The sequence below is a fragment of the Aspergillus fumigatus genome, chromosome 6 (assembly GCF_000002655.1).
Source record: "Aspergillus fumigatus Af293 chromosome 6, whole genome shotgun sequence".
Lineage (NCBI taxonomy): Eukaryota > Fungi > Ascomycota > Eurotiomycetes > Eurotiales > Aspergillaceae > Aspergillus > Aspergillus fumigatus.
In genome coordinates, this window is record NC_007199.1 from 1,982,994 (window position 1) to 2,001,541 (window position 18,548).

At 49.9% G+C, this 18,548-nt stretch overlaps 7 protein-coding genes across 7 annotated transcripts; 3 read left to right on the top strand and 4 right to left on the bottom strand.

Moving 5' to 3' along the window:
• Positions 1–97: 97 nt before the first annotated feature.
• Positions 98–2,825, bottom strand: AFUA_6G08450 (mRNA-binding protein NAB2). Its single transcript, XM_745641.2, has 2 exons — positions 1,492–2,825; positions 98–1,432 (listed from the first exon to the last, which is right to left on the bottom strand). Exons 1-2 carry the CDS (start codon positions 1,914–1,916, stop codon positions 379–381), a joined length of 1,479 nt encoding a protein of 492 aa, XP_750734.1. The 5' UTR covers positions 1,917–2,825; the 3' UTR covers positions 98–378.
• A 356-nt stretch (positions 2,826–3,181) lies between these two features.
• AFUA_6G08460 (cytochrome P450) lies at positions 3,182–5,145 on the top strand (the record flags this gene model as incomplete). Its single annotated transcript, XM_077805030.1, has 3 exons — positions 3,182–3,404; positions 3,471–4,044; positions 4,109–5,145. 3 exons carry the CDS (start codon positions 3,182–3,184, stop codon positions 4,995–4,997), a joined length of 1,686 nt encoding a protein of 561 aa, XP_077661163.1. The 3' UTR covers positions 4,998–5,145.
• A 135-nt stretch (positions 5,146–5,280) lies between these two features.
• AFUA_6G08470 (glycerol kinase) lies at positions 5,281–8,392 on the bottom strand. Its single transcript, XM_745643.2, has 4 exons — positions 7,428–8,392; positions 6,385–7,367; positions 6,164–6,330; positions 5,281–6,110 (listed from the first exon to the last, which is right to left on the bottom strand). The coding sequence occupies exons 1-4, from the start codon at positions 7,562–7,564 to the stop codon at positions 5,616–5,618; spliced, it is 1,782 nt and encodes a 593-aa protein (XP_750736.1). The 5' UTR covers positions 7,565–8,392; the 3' UTR covers positions 5,281–5,615.
• Positions 8,393–9,932: 1,540 nt separating this feature from the next.
• On the top strand, positions 9,933–11,262 carry AFUA_6G08480 (MIP/aquaporin family protein; the record flags this gene model as incomplete). The annotated part of the gene is made up of 3 exons (XM_745644.2): positions 9,933–10,228; positions 10,293–10,839; positions 10,904–11,262. The coding sequence occupies 3 exons, from the start codon at positions 9,933–9,935 to the stop codon at positions 11,066–11,068; spliced, it is 1,008 nt and encodes a 335-aa protein (XP_750737.1). The 3' UTR covers positions 11,069–11,262.
• A 910-nt stretch (positions 11,263–12,172) lies between these two features.
• Positions 12,173–13,383, top strand: AFUA_6G08490 (putative inorganic diphosphatase; the record flags this gene model as incomplete). Its single annotated transcript, XM_745645.2, has 5 exons — positions 12,173–12,418; positions 12,485–12,604; positions 12,663–13,006; positions 13,080–13,166; positions 13,215–13,383. The coding sequence occupies 5 exons, from the start codon at positions 12,173–12,175 to the stop codon at positions 13,381–13,383; spliced, it is 966 nt and encodes a 321-aa protein (XP_750738.2).
• A 78-nt stretch (positions 13,384–13,461) lies between these two features.
• On the bottom strand, positions 13,462–14,602 carry AFUA_6G08500 (phosphoglycerate mutase family protein). The gene is made up of 4 exons (XM_745646.3): positions 14,319–14,602; positions 13,949–14,242; positions 13,628–13,870; positions 13,462–13,574 (listed from the first exon to the last, which is right to left on the bottom strand). Exons 1-4 carry the CDS (start codon positions 14,492–14,494, stop codon positions 13,511–13,513), a joined length of 777 nt encoding a protein of 258 aa, XP_750739.2. The 5' UTR covers positions 14,495–14,602; the 3' UTR covers positions 13,462–13,510.
• A 231-nt stretch (positions 14,603–14,833) lies between these two features.
• On the bottom strand, positions 14,834–17,162 carry AFUA_6G08510 (glycoside hydrolase family 16 protein). The gene is made up of 4 exons (XM_077805031.1): positions 16,710–17,162; positions 16,097–16,651; positions 15,629–16,033; positions 14,834–15,550 (listed from the first exon to the last, which is right to left on the bottom strand). Exons 1-4 carry the CDS (start codon positions 16,804–16,806, stop codon positions 15,483–15,485), a joined length of 1,125 nt encoding a protein of 374 aa, XP_077661164.1. The 5' UTR covers positions 16,807–17,162; the 3' UTR covers positions 14,834–15,482.
• Between the last annotated feature and the right edge of the window lie 1,386 nt (positions 17,163–18,548).

Here is an 18,548-nt window from a genome sequence, read left to right on the forward strand (position 1 = left end):
GTAAGTATGGTAATCCTCAGTACAACCGATCTTGATCAATCTAGTTGAACATTTCTGAGAGAGCTGATGGCTACAGTTGCTCATTGATAGACGAGAATTTACGTGTGACACATTTCGAAACCGTTCATGACTACCTAACCAGAGTCTACCTTATTTACAAGACAACCAACATGATGATGTTCTGTCATTACACTGCTCCCATGGATGAATTGGTGAGAAATCAACAAACGCCCTTCCAGCCAGCCATCGTCCACAAATGAGAAAGAATACAAGAGAATCAAGCTCGGACAACATGTTTTGAAGTAAAGGTAAAGATTCATGCGAGGCCCGGTGTATGACCGTTCGAGATTAGAAGATATCGTAGCGTTCGCGGGGGTATCACGTTATAATTTCCTGGTTCTGATTACCATCTCCGCTTGCAGCACCCGGCTTGATCAGCTCTTCAGCAGCATTTTCATCTGAGACAAATTTCCTCTCGCTGACGCGGGGCTTGTTCTGATCCGCAGTCCAAACTTTGTCCGGAAAGGCACCTTTCTGGCCTTCCGCATGCTTGTAAGGACAGTTTGGGTTGAGGCATGGGTTGAATTTACAAGGTGTTTGAAGATGGGTGAATTTGCACCCTTCCACAGTGCAGTCGGCACCGTTGCGGCACAAAGGCATCGAGGGGTGTTTGAAGGAGCAGTGAGGGTTGGTACAATGGGGGAAGAACTTGCAGAGCTCCTCGGCCTGGTGTGCGGACTTGACAGCGGGAGAAGGATGGCGCCCTGTACATTTCCGGTTTTTGCACGCGGCGCCGTATGGGCATATATCGGCCACGTCCACAGGAGTGCCTTCCGGCGCAGCCGGTGACTGGTGCGCAAAGGGGCAGTCTTTTCTGGTACAGCGAAGATTAAAGCGGCAGACACTGTCGGTATTGCTCTCATCCTGTGCGCCATCAGGCTTGGTATCCATGTCGCCGTCGGTGGGTGATTTTGCGGAGACGCCATGGTGCTGGGCACGGTTAGTGAAGTTACCATGCGGACGTCCCTTACGTTCAACACGCTCGAACAAGGAGCGCCCTTGTTGCTGTTGGTTGTTTGGCTGAAAGGCCGGATTGATCGCAGGTGAGACAAATCCCGGCATGAGCTGCGCCATCATCCGAGCTTGCTCCTCTAGCAGCGACATCAGGTGCATTTGATCTTGTGGGCTCATGTTCATCATTGATTGGGAGGCACCCATGGGCAGTCCGTTATTCATTTGACGCCTACCCCCGCCGTTCTGATGAGGCCGTCCTCTGGTGTGGTCCCGACCATGGGAATTGATCCGGCCATGTTGGCCGCGAACGCGGTGTAAAGCTGAGTCACTGTTGCGATCTAAAGCTCTGTTGATCTGGTTCAACATCCGACCCCTCCCAGCTTGGCGATCGCCACGCATCGCCTTCGGTCCTGTGGGTCTGAGTCCATGATTGTTAGCTGAAGTCCGTGACATGTGCCTTAAAGAGCAGGAACCCACATCGAATCATCCATGTGCGAACCATCAGCCATGTTCATAGTGGCATCCTGATCTCCTCCATCATTACCCTCTTGCGAAGTCGCTGTTTGGTCGTTGGACGACGGTATAGTGTGTGCCGTCTCGTTTGCGACAGGGGCGCCACCGCCGTTGATCTGTCGATTGAGGACTTCGACCTGTTCGAAGAGCCACCTTGAGAAATCCAAAGCTTGTGTATCTCCTTCACTGCCAAGGCCGAGCAAATCATTGGAAAGTTCGTCAGCAATTTGTTCTTGACTTTTGCCGTTGACAAGCATCAGGATAATGTATTCGATCAAAGCTGAATCGTCGCCGCCATCGGAGGTCCAACCCATTTCTACGAGTTTAGGCTGGATAGCATTGCTCAAGGCCTCCGCCAGAGGAGTACCAGCCGCAATTTCTGTGGTCATGGTGACGAGCGTATGGTGTTGATTGCGATCGATGCGAAGGATAGACGGCCGTACGATAATAGGTCCCGCGGCACCCGTTCAAAGGGGGGTGCTATCGCAACAAAATCTGCGTCTCCTATAGCAAAATGAACCAAGTACAAATCGCAGCCTATGCAAAACCGTGAACTTTAGGTAGAGAAGGGTCAACGAGGGAGGAGCACGAGTCACTTGTTTTAGGAATATCCTACAAGACTTTTGGGTGATGAGGCAAGACGCCAAGCTGATTTCATCAGCCACACTGTCACGTGCACCCAGGGGCTTGGAAATGTGACAAGCCATGCTTACATAACTACTCCTTGGTGCCTTGTTGCCTTGCTGTCTTGCTGCTTTATAGGCTGCTATCTCCCATACCTCTGTCTCTATATGCTCCACTACATAGGTACAACAGGGTATTCTGGCTCGTATATGGTCGAGACATTGTCTTCGAAATAAAATTGAACTTTTTGTCGAATCTCCATGACTTTCAGGACCGTTACTATCATCTATCAGGCCTCTCGACACAGGATCCGGTAGACCGGTATGCCTCGATGAAGCAACAAGAGATCTTTTCAACCAGCGCATACTGAAGGGATCCAAGGCTATCTCATTTGAAGCGTGATTTATACATTTCAAAAATGCCTTGCGGCCCATTATGATCCAGCAGTCCAGCTAGGGGTGATTCCATTATGGCAGTGACACACAAGCGAGATTCCGAGTTATGATCACCAGTATTAGCATGCATTTCAAAAACCGCTACCAAGGCCTGAACACTACTTAGGCAATAGTCATTTCTTAAGCAAGGGGGTGTTTTGCAAGCATGCTGAGGTGTACCTGAAAGTGGATAGACGTCAACTTAGGCTCGACTGGCCGTTTGCGGGCTGGTGGGGAGGCAGCAAAGACTAGCAGGTCGTTGACTCATTCGTCTGGTATAACTATCCACATATGGGTCGCCTTCAATCAACGCGCTCTCCAGATCCAATGAGCTTACTTTCCCAAAATCACATCGCTTGTCTGGTTCTAGATCGTGTTACGATTTGTATACAGGTAGTGAACTGGTGGTCCATCTCCGAGGGACTGTGTCTCAAGCTACCTCTGGCTCAGGTGCATCTAGTTTGGTGTATGAATATTCCGTGCATGATTCAGTTGCATATATATAGCCTTTCTCCCCTATTTCTCTCAGCGGCTGACTTGTCTGCATGAAACGGTTGCATACTTCAATATAAGCACTGTGTTCCCTGTTTTCATCAATGGATGACTTGTGTGATTGTCATATGCGATATTTGAGAGCCTGCGACTCAGTGACTTGCAAGATGATCGAGGAACTCCTTGCTCAGATACATTCGGGGTGGGCAGCCCTCTATGTCTTGGGGGCTTTGTTCTTTGCTTGCTTAATTCGTAAGGCACAGGTGTCGATGGAAATTTCGAAGCTGGGTTACAGGGCCCCAAGAATCCGTTTCTACCTCCCATGGGGTAGGTCGTCACCAACAGTCAAGAAGCTTACCGGGTGACGCGAGCATGGCTGACAGTTGGGAACAGCAATTGATTTCCTTTACGAAGCGTCCAAGGCCAACGAGGACGGTACAGACCATGTATTTCTGCATCAAGCGATTCTGAACGCGAAAGGAGCAACCCAGCTTGACTGCGTCAAAACCGCCGAGCTTAATGGAGGTATCACGCGTCGAGTCATTCTGACCAAAGACCCTGAGAACATCAAAGCTATCCTTACTGGACAATTTGCCGATTATGGGAAAGGTGAGGAATTCCATGAACAATGGAAAGACTTTCTAGGTGACAGTATCTTCGCCACGGATGGTGAGCTCTGGTCCCGTTCACGCCATCTCATCCGACCTATGTTTGTCCGGGATCGCATCGTTGACACTGAAATCTTTGAGAAACACGTCCAAAACTTGATTCCTCTGTTGGAAGGGAGCAACTCGCCCAGTGGGAGCAAGGCCGTCGATGTCGGTTCTCTGTTTTTCCGCTTCACCCTGGACGCAGCCACAGATTATCTCCTCGGCCAAGGCACCAACAGTCTGCACAATCCGGAGACTAGATTTGCAGAGGCCTTTGGATATGTGAAGCATCGCCAATCCGAGATCTTTCGTTTAGGGTAAGCTTTTTTGTCCTTCGCGAACGAGTGAAGTGTGGTGACTTAACACAAGTGATGGAATTAGCATGTTCAGCTTCATCGTGGCGAAGAGGAAATTCCGCCGGGAACTCAAAGTGATGGATGACTTCTTCCAACCATACATCAAACGAGCCCTCTCTCTGACACCTTCGGAACTCGACCAGAAGATCTCCAAGAGAGAAACCTTCCTGGACGCCCTAGCCCGCTTCACTCGCGACCCGCGCGTCCTCCGTGACCAGATCGTCGCCGTTCTCCTAGCGGGCCGCGACACCACAGCCGCTGTCCTGACCTTCTGTATCTTTGAACTAGCCCGCAACCCTGATGTCGTCGCCAAACTGCGCGAGGAGATCAGTGCCCGACTGGGTCTCGGCCCCTCGGCCCAGAAATCCAGCTACAACGACCTCAAGGAGATGAAGTACCTGAACGCCGTCCTCAACGAGACCATGCGCCTCTACCCACCCGTTCCCTTCAATGTCCGCTATTCCCTCCGTGACACGACTTTGCCGCGCGGCGGCGGGCCCGACGGCCTCTCGCCAGTCGGTGTCCGCGCCAACACACGCGTCATCTACTCGACGATGATCATGCAGCGAAGCGCAGAAAACTACGACCCCCCGGGCTCGCCTAACTACTTCGATCCAGAGAAATGGTTACCTGACCGGTGGCTGTCTGGGTGGCAGCCCAAACCCTGGCAGTATATCCCCTTCAATGGGGGCCCGAGGATCTGCCTCGGTCAGCAGTTTGCTACCATCGAGATGGGTTACACCGTTGTGCGTATCCTGCAGGCCTTTGAGAGGATCCATGCCATGCCGGCCAATGGGAAGGAGCGGGTTGAGGACCCAGTGCTGAAGTTTGAGGTTACGCTTAGCCCTGGTTCGGAATTGAATTGTGTTTTCGTGCGAGAGGGCGAGGATACTTTACCATTGAAGGATGGTTGAGTTCACTCTCGCCTTTTTTTTTCTTGGATTTATAATAAGACATTTGCATGAATTTTTTGGACATGGACATAGCACACTATATCCAACGAATACGAATCCCATACATACAAAGTACATACAAAGCACAGAAATTGAGCACGAGCTCTGATGCTTCTTGTATTCACAACCAGAGAGGTTTTGCTATGCAGCATTAGATTGTATCGTGCATCTAACTGCAGTTGATACCTCACGAACGCCAAGGGCGCAAACCATCAGCAGCACAAGATAGCCGTATCTATCCCCCCCCCCCCCCCAAAAAGAGGCAAGAGGCCATTCGAAATCTGAGATCTCACATCAGCAGGGGCGGTAGTTGTGCGACACAGAGACCATTTTAGGTAAATGTACATGGATGAGTTCGATATATACTGCACCAAACTTTCTACTAGTCAGACAGGTAGACTTGACACTTGTTTAGCTGTGATTTGAGGGCAAACAATAGGAGGCGCATAGCAATAATGGTCCAGTAAGCGTCGCTTCTTCCATAAACAAATATTTCGTTATTTCGCCACGACTGTAACATGAACATGTACAGGTACAGATCCCAAAAGAAAAACGCTAGAACATGGGCGCATGAGACGCTCAGTAAAAAGAAAGCTTGAGTTTCCGGAGTTTCTTGAGTCGCTGCAGGATCTCAATCTTTCGCAGCTCCAGATAAAGCTCTTCCTCGTCAGCATTATCCAAGTCTCCAGAAATACTTATCAAAGGGAATTTGGGTGTGGTAAGCTCTCCGTTGAACTTTGGAGGCGTAGCATTGATAGCGTTGTGATTCGTTATAACCTCAGGAGCATTTTTCTTCGCCTCCTTTTGAGCAGGTTGCACTGGAGGTGGCGGCGCATCTCCAGACCAGCCTTTGCACATTGCGACAGCCTTTTCCCATCTTGCGAATGACTTAGCGCTTTCTTCGCGACTGATCTTGGGCTCAAAGACGGCTCCTCCGGCACGGTTGATGTCTCGCAGTTCAGCAAAATTTCTCCACACCCCTACCGCCAGACCAGCGGCTATAGCCGCACCAAGTGCCGTGGTTTCCCGCATCTTGGGACGGTACACCGGGATCGAGATGAGATCTGCTTGGATCTGTGGGATATTTAGTTCCGGTAACTGAATGTGAGAGGGCTCATGTTCTGCACCTGCATCGCCAGGTCTGAGTTGCTCATGCCTCCATCAACCGCCAATTCGGACAGCGCATGTCCACTGTCTTTCTCCATTGCGTCCAAGATGGCCTTGGTCTGAAAGCAGGTGGCTTCTAGCGTCGCCCGAGCAATGTGACCCTTTTGGGTGTACTGTGTGATCCCAACTGTCCGGGAAGTCAGCGCCGATCAAAAAGGAGCATTAGACCTTGTTGCCTTACACATTGTCCCCTTTGCATCGTCAATCCAGTAAGGCGCATAAAGACCACTGAACGCAGTGACAAACACACAACCTCCACTGTCTTCTACCGTCTGAGCCAAATCGTTCACTTCCTTGGACTCTTGGAAAAAGCTCAAGTTCTTTTGTAGGAATTTGATACCAGATCCGGCGACTGCAATGCTGCCCTCAAGGGCGTACACCGGCTTGCCATCGAAGTGGTATGCTACAGTAGCAAGAAGTCCATGCTTGGAGATGACTGGCTTTTCTCCAACATTATACAGGAGGAAGCAGCCCGTTCCATAAGTGTTCTTCGCCATTCCTGGCGAAAAGCCCTTTTGCCCTACAAGCGCCGAGGACTGATCACCAAGACAGCCCATAATCGGAACGCCAGCAAGTATTCCAGATGCCATTGCTCCGTAAGCTTTGGCGTCTGAAGACGGCACAATCTTGGGTAGGTGGACTTTTCTGATGCCAAAGAAGTCTAGGAGAAAATTGTCGTATTGGAGGGTCTCAAGGTTCATAAACATCGTCCGAGATGCGTTTGTAGGGTCAGATACAAACACGTTCGCCGATGCGCCGCCATTCAAACGATACACAAGCCACGCATCTACCGTACCGAACGCCAATGTGCCTCGCTCGTACGCATCTTTGACTTTGGGCACATGTTCTATCATCCAGAGGAGCTTCGTGGCGGAAGAATATGTTGTCAGCGGAAGACCGCAAATCGCTTGCAGTTGCGATGACTCGCGCTTTTGCTTCAGCTCGTGAACGATAGCCTGCGGGCGCGTATCTGTCCAGACGATGGCGTTGTAGAGTGGCTCGCCAGTATCATGGTCCCAAACGACAGTAGTCTCCCGTTGGTTTGTGATCCCGATAGCCTTGATACCGTATCGGGAGTAGCCCTCCGATTCAAACTGTTTGACCGCCTCTTCGATGCACTTCTCAACGGAAGACACCAGCTCAAATGGGTCGTGCTCGTGCCATCTGTTGGACAGTTGATCAGCATCAATGCCGCTAAGCTAGTTCAGTTTAGAGTGGACATACCCGGGATTGGGGTAGATCTGTGTAAACTCGACCTGATGTGAGGCCACAGGCTCACCCTCTTTGTTGAAAATCAGGAATCTGGAGCTGGTTGTACCCTGATCAATGGATCCTACGAAGATCTCCTCTGAGGGCTGCATGATTGCGTGGTCTTATGTTCAGGACTCTGGAACAACAGTGAACTCCGTGGGAAGGCTTTGGGATAGACAGCAAAGTGGATGGTGAACCCCACAGAGACACTGGGGAGACATTCGAAAAAGAAAGAGTGGAAAAACCACATTTTGGAGATAGCACCCATTCTATCTTAAATAATCCTCGAGCAAGCTATCCCACGCCATTTCTCTGGTCACACAATTTTTCCGTCTGGCATTTGATCTGCGGGGAATCTCCCTGAGACGGGGGTCGCATTGGACTGGATGGTCAAAGTTAGGGGAGGGGGGCTGAGATCGAATAACGGAAAAGCATAATAACTTTCATGAGAACTGGGGACAGGATTCCTCCGTAAGCTGAGAGGCACGAGCCAGCCCAGAGCCCAGATACCGGGGAATCAATAACACGACCGAACCCGAACATTGCTTTAGTGTAGCGGCTGGCCAAGCCCATGCCTAGGAACAAGCGTAGAAGGACATGTCGGTCTCATGTTGTTCTCCAATGAGAAGAAGAGCTGGGAAACGCGCTCGAGAGCCGGCCATCCTGATGGCCATGGGTTTCATCAATTCTGAATGGGCGAAAATGAACGGCTTGCAGCAGTTTGTCCTGTTAGGCCGTCCACTTCCGACCTCTCAGACTCTCTCTCGGGTGGTTGCGTATTGACAAACCTGGATATCCCCAGGAGGAGTCTATCAGATCCATCAATATCGTATCAATAGCATTTAGATGCAAAGTCACATTCTGCTGATTCTCCTCTATCTGAGAAGCGTAGTCTCATTAAACTGGGGAGAACGAGAGAAGGCAAGGTGGAGCACGAGACACTACGGAGAACCCCCGAGCGAGGATAATTCCACCCGCGCACCTGGGACTTTCTCATCGACACCTCCTCAGTCTTCCTCCGATTTCATCCACATTTACCGTCATTTCGTTTGCTGAACGTCTGATTCATGCAATGCTACCTACCTGCAGTCATACTATCCTCGACTTGCATGAGAAGCATGTGTCATTCGAACCCAAACAGGCCTAACTTGGATCGTTGCCATTTCCCGGTCATCTACGGAGTTCAGTGGAAGTGATCGGCCCCCACAGTAACAGCAACTAGCAACCATGCCGGAGGAATTGCGGGGACTGTCAACAGTGGGATAATCGATTAGTCGAATGATGGCCGTCCCATCCAAAAGTTCCAGAACTTTGTGGAGCAAAACTGGAGACATCTCGCAGCATAGAATAGTCGATCTTGATCGAACCGCTGGACAGTTTATCAGAACACGGAGGACCGTCTTGGGGCAGGAGAGTTGCACCGACAACAAGCTTTTCTGTGCTCATGAAATCACGGAGGCTACGGGAAGAAAAATTGAGCAGGCTGGCACTTCAATCATTGCCCCTTACCGAGGACATGGGTAATCGTCCCGCCAAGTTCACCAATCTCCCAGGCAGCCGATAGTCTCAGCCAAAACCCCTCAATCCCTGCCGTCTCGTTGCGACTTGGCCATGTCAGGAGGTAACACAAGGACAAATTTGGAGTCATTCCTCAAACGTTATGCAGGCGTGGGCCGAAGCCCCTCTTCGATGTCTCAAACTGACCAGTGTCTGGCCATTTGGTCTGCCTGAAGACGGAATGGTTCGAGACGTCGAAAAAGGTTGAACAGGCTCATGCCGTGTTCGAGGATGTGACTGAAAAGTAGGTCACTCCGACTGGAGCGCACGAATGGCAGTTTTTCGCCTCGGTGGTTCATGCCTGGTCTTCCATCAGCCCTCACAACCCCGGCCGAAAGTGAGCAATCAAAACGAGGACCCCATAGTCCTCGAAGGACGACAGCCCTTGCCATGACGTGGCTGTATGATGCCGCTTTGCGCAGCAACGAATCTCTTGAACATTCTATTTCCAAATCTAATCTTACTCTGCCTCTGGGCGCATGGCTGATGGGCTTCTATGGCACAATGCACGAATATTCCAGCAAAGGGCATAACCTTACTGGGGGTGTCACCATGCGTGTCTGGAAAGAACGAGAGGGTTTGAAGGTGGCACTCAGGCAAAGTGACACTGGGGACTGCATATTTCAGTGCCTTTATGTCTGGGTATATGGGCTATAATCCGAATGTATACCAATGCCTATTACATACGGCAAGTTCCGCTTGTGAACGGTATTTTCCATCTAGTATCAGGTCTTGGTACACTGCCATTCACTTCCGTGCTCACCAGTCCCGGCCCTCCCCTCAGACCATTCCCTTGTGGTGATATTTATACCTTCCTACTTCAAATCTTGCCTCGATAGCTTCAGCATTCACGTCTCTACAGCTTTCCCATCCTCTACAAGCTCGTGCTAGAGTCCCCAAAGGCTGTCTTATCTATTCACTATGACTATCCTCAAACAAACCCTCGATAATGCAGAGATACAGGAGAGTGCTATTGTCACTATGACTGCTGGTAATAAAAGCGGGGCTTCTATGCTGGAGAATGCTTTTGGGTCCCAAGGGGCTCAGGTCATGCTCCCAGAACCAGCTTGGAGCAAGGTCCGGACTTACTGCCGTGATGCATTTTCTGAATTCTTCGGAACTATGATCCTCATCCTCTTTGGAGATGGCGTGGTTGCCCAGGTCACACTTAGCAAAGGAGAAAAGGGTGACTATCAATCAATCTCCTGGGGCTGGGGGTGAGTATATCTCTTGGTTTTGCTGCTCATTTCTCTGGCACTTACTGACGGGGTTGCTCTTTAGGATCGGAGTCATGTTGGGTGTCTACGCGAGTGGCATCTCCGGAGCACACATCAACCCGGCAGTGACCTTTGCAAACTGCGTCTTCCGAAAATTCCCATGGCGAAAATTCCCCGTCTATGCCATTGCCCAGATACTGGGAGCGATGTGTGGAGCAGCTATTGTCTATGGAAATTACAGGTCGGCCATCGATCAGTTTGAAGGGGGGGCACACATTCGAACGGTGCCTGGATATTCTCCTACAGCCACCGCGGGTATCTTCTGTACCTACCCGGCGGAATTCATGACCAGGACGGGACAATTCTTCTCGGAGTTCATCGCCAGCTCCATCCTGATGTTCTTGATATTTGCTCTGAAAGACGACGGAAATATCGGGGCTGGTCCCCTTACCCCCCTTGCGCTCTTCTTTGTGATCTTTGGCATTGGCGCTTGTTTTGGGTGGGAAACTGGGTATGCCATCAACCTTGCTCGAGATTTCGGGCCTAGATTGGTTTCCTATATGATCGGATACGGGCCCGAGGTCTGGAAGGCAGGAAACTATTACTTTTGGGTATGCCTGGCTCTATTTGAATATGATGACTGATGATACGAAGGACTAACAACCCTATTCGCAGATCCCCATGGTAGCGCCATTCATAGGGTGTACTTTCGGCGGATGGATATACGATATGTTCCTGTACACGGGGACAGATAGTCCCGTGAACACGCCATACGCCGGACTACGGCGGCTGTTCCAGCCAGGGGAGAAAAAGTCGATCGACTCGCAGAGCCAAGTATGAACGGGAAGTAGCATGATGATTAACGAGCTTAAGTGACACGTTTTGAGGGAGAAACACGATTGGATGATTGTTGAGACTACCTAGCATATATGCTGAAACGATAATTTACGGCGGCCTGTGTGATACAAAAACGCTTGCATGTACTCCACACTGTCAGTAGAATGGAAATGTCAAATGTCATATCGCCTTCTAGCCTCTGGCTCCGTTACATAGAGCGTGGCCAGAAGCCCTGTAAGACATCGCACAGGAGAGGGCCCGGCGTGTAACGGACTCTTCTCGCTGATGCATGTGAACATACTAGGATCTATCAGCAATAAATAATACCACTATTATCAAGATTTTGGAGAAGTCAACCGCGTCGCGTGATATATGCATAGTATAGATTCTATTTCGCAGTCAATCCAATCAACCCATGTCAAACTCCCTCCCAATACCACCGTGCCATCCACACCACGTTAGAAAATAGTAGTGCCCGCGCCACACCAACGGGGAATCAATCCCAAGCTGGCAACTGTCTACCGCTGCAGGTGTATTTTGTAATTTCCCCAGAAGTACTTCGTAGGTATATTTTCCCTTGACGTGCAGCATCCCCAATCCGTCGTCCTGCATGGGGGTCTTAGTCTTATAGTCTGGGGTGTAGGGGCTAGAAGGACTGGGCATTGGGGTAACTGTGAAGTGGTGATGGAGCCGAGGATATCCGTTTTGAGAATCGGGGATATAGAACCGCGGTATCTACCGAGGGTCTCTGGGTAGTAAAGGTAGGTAGGGCAGAGCCAGAGATTAGTGGACCTTGGGGGTTGTCGTCTTGCGAGGAGGTTCATTCGGCCGGAGATGAGGTCCGATGGGTATCGGATCATCATGAAGCCATATCTACACAAGTCGACATCGTCATCACGGTTCATCAGTACAAGCTATTCAATAATAGACGTCACTCTCACAATGACTCACCTCCGTAGAATCCATCACCAGCAAGGTAGTCATACTTTTCATGATCATCAAGCAGTGTATATGGACGAAATATCTAGAAATACCACATTAACCCTAACCCGTAACCACCATCTAGATATTATCTTACAGACGAACATCCAACAAATTCCTTCCAAAATGGCACCGTATAAAACTGAAGAGGAATCAATTCGACCATTCTCCGAAACCAAATCCGACTTCGTGGAAAAATACGTCCTTCGCCCTGTCGGCAAACCCCTAACGAAGGAGTACCGCGTCTACTTCAACCTCAATGACAAGCTCCTCTCCCCTTGGCATGATCTGGCGCTGTACCCAGGCAGCAACCGCGAGCCGGTGGTGCATATGGTTGTCGAGGTGCCGAGGTGGTGGAGTGCAAAGATGGAGGTGAGTCCTCTCTGTGTTCTCATCGACACGCAGTGAACGATCGATTGATGAAAATAACGACACCAGATCGCAAAAGACGAGTACCTCCATCCCCTGAAGCAGAATATTCAGGACGGTCGGTTAAAGTACGTTCCCAACATCTTTCCGCATAAAGGATACCCATTCAACTATGGCATGTTACCTCAGGTAAGCTCATTTATATGCCTTCAACTAAGAGATCTACAGACTGATAGAAATCAAATAGACATACCAAGATCCCGAGATCCAAGACCCCCTCACTAATCTCCCAGCGAACGGGAACCCGCTTGCTGTCTGTGAAATGGGCGGCGCAACTCCGCGTCCTGCACAGGTCAAAAGGGTCAAAGTTCTCGGCTCGCTGGCCGTCATCAATGAAAATAAGACAGACTGGAAGATCTTAGTTGTTGACTTGGAGAACCCGGAGGCGGACAAGCTGAATGATATCGGGGACGTCGAGCCGCTGATGCCGGGGTATCTGGATACAATCAAGGAATGGTTCCGGGTGTACAAGTTGGCCGAGGGAAAGAAGGAGAACGTTCTTGGTGCGGATGGGGAGCTGCAGAATCAGGAGTATGACATCTCGCTACGCTATGATTTGTTGAATGCGCATAGGGAGAGCGTTAGCTGATCACGAACGATGCAGGTATACCCTCTCGCTCATTGAGCGGTGTCATAATTCCTGGAAAGGTGTCAAAGAGTCTGAGCCAGGCATGCAAACAAAGATTTCCATGTGAGTGAGCCCCTTCAGTCAAGGAGACCTCTTTCTGAACATAGTCAGGGCGGACATTGCGCCTCAGAAGCATGATGCGGTTAATGTCCTTCCACGAACATCAGAAGATCGAGATGTCTGCGAGGATATCGACCCCATAGCAGCCGAGAAGAGCCATTTCCTGTCTCCGAATTGGCCTTCCATGGTTGCTTGCCCTGGTGGTGCTCTGAATGTGTAATATATTTGTAGAATAGAAATTCGACGATCGCTTTTATAGACCAGAACCCAGAATACTCCAAAGGAACTAGACGGTCAAGTTGATAATATCTAAGAAACCAAGACTGTCATCTTATCTAGCTTACAAACTAAGGAGCCACCGGCCTCCGTCCTAGGATGATAGCCGGCTGATTCAAGTCATCATCCTCGAAACTATTGTTATCGTTAGCCCTTGATCCCGCTTGCAGATGGAGGCAAAGAAATACCCCAGTATGGCCACGCCCGCTGTCTCAATCAGAAGCCTCACCCCACACCTCAAAGGCAGCCCGGTCCATCGCATAGCCAACGCAGCTAGCGACTGACCAGATCCAATACAAACGATATCCCGAGGCTCCGAACTGACATTAGGGACCAACCTGCCTCCTGGCCAGGAGGCAGAGGTACTCTTGAGGACTTCTATCATCTCCCCGATCAGCTCGTCAACGCGATCGGAGACCTGTTGAGGGTTTCTAAGAGACAAGTCAGCCTTCAGCCAATTTCTTTGCCAATATATGCAAATGTCTCAATCGGAAAGAAAGAAGACATACTCGCCTCCAGGACAACCAGCCTCCCAGATTGACCAAGGACCTTCCTTGTCCAGCCCCTCTTGTTGGCGTTTCTCACGAATTTGGTTTGTGGTCAGCCCTTCATATTCGCCGTAGTCCCACTCAGCAAGGCTGGGAGTGATCTGGATCGTCGCCTCGGCTATGTCGCCCGTAGCAGGAGGGATCGCAGTTGTTGTGGTTTGCTTGGTGTTTCGATCATAAAAGTGTTGATGTTGGTGCACTCCCAGACGGAGGATTTCGCACGTCTGATGATCTCGTCTCCTGGGAGTGATGTATCTGATGTTGACACTCTCCTTCAGCTTCCTGGTCTCACGTGTATGATGGCAGTAAATGTGAGCAGCAGTGGCCTTACATGCGTGTAACCCTTTTGGGATCGATCAACTTGCCCCCACCCACATACTGCTCCCTGGTCAGTTCGACTTGTCTCTCCCCTGCTGTGGATAGATTCTGGTCGGTGGTGCTGATATGCTGCATCCCGCTGGTCCCTTCGGTTTCACCATGACGAATCAAGAATATCCGGGAACCCATTGTGAATGAAATGCAAGCAGGTAACCTATCAGCACGTTATTGTGTAGTTGTGGAGAGAACAGCTCCGAGGTATTGTTCGTATGCTGTCCGACACAACACCCATCTAAGGTCGTAATATCGGGGAAGCGACCCTTTTGATGTGATGTCATTCCCAATAAAGCAACAAGCTCATGCCTACTTCATACCGGAGATTGCGGTCCGTCCATTGTCGGGATATATTCCCATAGGATGAGCCGGCCTGACCCTGACCTCAACACTTGACAGGTACGGTGAATATATCTCCTCTTAATTGTAGCAGCGAAGCCTGAGATGAGCCTTATCAACTGATTCAGTTGAATTGTCCGTTCTGGAGAAGTGGTTATTGTATCACCAATTAGTATTGTATGCTGTCTAGTCTATAAACACTTTTTGCCGGAGAATAAACAATACAAGAAGTAACAAGCCAGGTGGTGAACTCGATCAGCCTTCCAATCTGGATAGGGAATCGATACGAACACTATCACCTAGTGCGCCATGGCAAACAATGTGACCCATGTTGAACAACAATCGGAGACAAGAAAGAATCGCTCCCATCCCAAAATGATAGAGGAAAAAGACCACATTGCAATAAGAGAAAAACAAAGCCACCGAGTCCGTGTCTATACAACATACAATTCGTCGTCGTGTGTAAGTCATGCATTCATCAATCGATTGTCTCGTGTCCGGAGTCGTCAATCATGAGCGTAATGGAGTGCATCGCTTCTTCGTAAGCTCAGCTCAAAAGATTGCGATGAGGCCGCCAAGGAGCGCACAGAAGACACCCATTCCGAGGGGCGCCTCCAGCAGGTCATTGGCAGCTGCAACGGTAGGGGCCACATGTGCAATGGAAGCGGAAAACGAGGGAAGAGTCGAGTCATAAGTGCTAATCTGATAAGTAGCCGTTGAAGCAAGATGTCCGGTCGACTTTGTCGCACTTGAACTATTCGGGACTGAAGAGATGGAACTGGTTTTAAGCCCCGAGTGGGAAGGAGAAGCCAGCGACGAAACCAAGGAAGATGACGTACAGGGGGGCGTAGACTATATTTGTAACGAAAGGAAGGCATCAGCATGTCTCGATCGAAAATGAGGCAGAGGCAAATGAAGGGCAATGCTCACTCACAGAAGCCGCACTGGGCGGCTGGACTTGTCGAGATCCGGAAAAGGTCCAGCCACTGGGCAGAGTCGTATCCTTCGCGACGGAAGACGACAAAGTGGTAGGTTTGGGAACCCAGGGCCAGATACTTGGAGTTACAAAGCTCGACGTCTCACGGTGCGTGCCACTGAAAGGAATAGGAGCACTGTCAATTGTCGCGGTCACAGGAGGGGCAGACTCGACAGTTGAAATGGACTCAGCGTCACTATTACCATTGATCTGACCTCCATCAGAGGTGATGGACCGCCACGAGCCACTCTTGTCGCTATAAGTATACGATTTACCCGTTGAATAGTCGGTCGCTACGAGCGACTTGAGGTACATGGTATAAGGGCCCGCGCTGTAATCGGTTTCGCCACCAGCCCATTCTAAGAGGTGGTTAGTATATATCGCCAGTCGATATCATCACCGCAGTCAGGATAGTCACTCACGAATTGTGCCTGGCGCATTGTTGGGGTCACCACCAGCCCAAACACCAACCTTGACCATCATTGGGCTTTGCGGAAAATGATCCCCAGCACTCTCAGCAGTGAGGACCCGGACAGTCTTGCCATCAATTTGCCAAACAATCTGCGTGCTAGTCCAGTCGATTGTGTATGTGTGAAAACCATCCTGATTCCCAGCATTGTCATGGGCAGCGCCGCGATTGTAGCTCCCAGTGTCACCTTTTCCGAAGTAGTTGGTCTGAACATACAGATTGTTTGCACCGAGCCATTCCCAATCAATCTCATCTAGGTCATCAGACTGCAGAACTGCACTACTAACAATGCCCTTGCCTGGAGCGGTCTTAATCACGAACTCGACGTGGCCAAACATCATATACCAGTTCGACTGGATCAGCGGGGCATCACCCTGTTTGGCCACCGAGAAAGCAGCACCGTTGTTGCTGTCGTAGGTGGGGCTCCCAACTGGTTTGAAGTCGGGGGACGAGCCTTTGGTGAAGTCGTAGGTGACTGACCTTCCCAGAGCGGGATCCGGAGGGCAAGCTTTTTGACAAGTCAGAATTATTCGGTAGGACCATAGTTTCGGGATGTTACAACTCACTCTTCTGCAATGGGTTGCAATCAGTGTATGTCTGAGCTGTCACAATGGCAGAGGAAGAAAGCAGGCCAATGGCCACACCAACGAGAGACAATCTCATGGTGAGAGGCTTCGGAGGTAATGTGAGAACTGAAGGGATCTTCCAAGAAAAGATTGAGGGTGATCTGATAATACAGCAGAGATGATGAGAATTCAAAAGCTACTAGATAGTAAGTATGTGAAATAAGGTAGTACGAGCAGGAGGATGTATGCAGAAGAGAGAGAAGGAAAAAAAGTAGGAGGACGAAGCAAAATCGTCTTCTTATTGACCAAGGTGATACATTGAGATTGGAGAGGAAAGAACAATTCACTGCCACAACAGCTATGACAACCAAGGGCTAGGCAACAGGCTTCTCTTATCACCTTCCCAGGTGTCCTTGAACTGGAAGAAGGAAGCTTCTGACCGACAGAAATTGGACCACTTTGGAGGAAAGTGAGTAGTCCAGCCTCCTCACTTCCTTTCTTCTGCCGTCATCATCATATTACTCCTTTGGGGCAAGTGAGCGGGCGGCTCAGTGGAGACCTGACAACCTAAGGCAAGCAGATTAGCACACATCTGCTGCAGATCCACACAAGGTTCCTGCCCTTTCCATACCTTCTCGAAGCTGTCATTGGCTCGAGAGTTTAGTTGTGGCGCTGTGGCTGGACTTTGGCCATTGACCATTGGTGGCCGCTCCCACACGTGACGGGAACTTTTATGCGGCCAGACTTCAAGGTTGAAGAGTTGAAACTTGAAGGGTCAAGATTGGCTGAGACATGCCTGTATCCACCACCAAAAAAGGTAGTTTTTTTGTGCTACATTGTGTCTACCGCTGTATGGGTAGAGAAGTATCCGTACTCCATACACAAATATAAATAGTCCTTTTTCAGTCGACGAAGAACACTGGTCTTTGTATCTGTTGCATCCATATCGTTTCGTGTGCCAGAGTTGCGAGTGCATAACGCTCTATATGTAAGCCTGTGATGTCCATACCGATCATCTCCGCCGGTCCACAGCTCCATTTCTTTTGCAAAGAAGTTGTGTCGTCAAGACCATATACACAAGAGAGAAAGTATCCATATATTGTCAATCTAAAACCGTGAAGCGTCGTGGCGATGGTCAACAGACTTCAACACCGCCTGATCGTCCCACTCCACCCCCCAGCCCCCTCATTTTCGAGACATCTGGATTGGATTTGACGCTCTGACCATAACATCACATTACATTATAGGAGCTGAAACCCCCGCGTGCCGGCTCCGTCTACGGAGTGCTCCATACTCTGTACTCCATAGTAAATCAATTATATTGTCACAACGATGCATTCTCTGCCTTGTTGTTCAGCGACCTTTCAGATGTTCTTTCAGTATTTGCTAATCCTACCATGACTGTCATACATATCACCAAAAGCAGCTGGCACTCGGTTACAGAAGGCGAGTCATTCGACGAATTCTATTAAGAGACCTGTCACAATCTGATCTAGTGACTACCATCCAATTTTGGAGTCCTCCCGAAGGTACGGAGAAGGGATATCTGATGACCCAGTGCTGCGCTTGGTTCCTATAAGGGAAACTCGCCATGCTTCCACCATGCTTGGCGAGCATGTCTGACCCGAGGACCTCAATTGTTCATCCGGGCACCTCTTTTGGGTACACCGGGTAACATCAGGTTGCTTTGAGCGCCGGTTGAATGTTACTCGGCAACCACACCATCTACTATCCTCCGGTACATATTGCAGCAAGCACTCTGAATCAGCCAAGGAGATTAGCAGCGTCGAGAACTGGCAACCGCTTCCGATGATCAGATTATAGCTATGAAGCTACCGT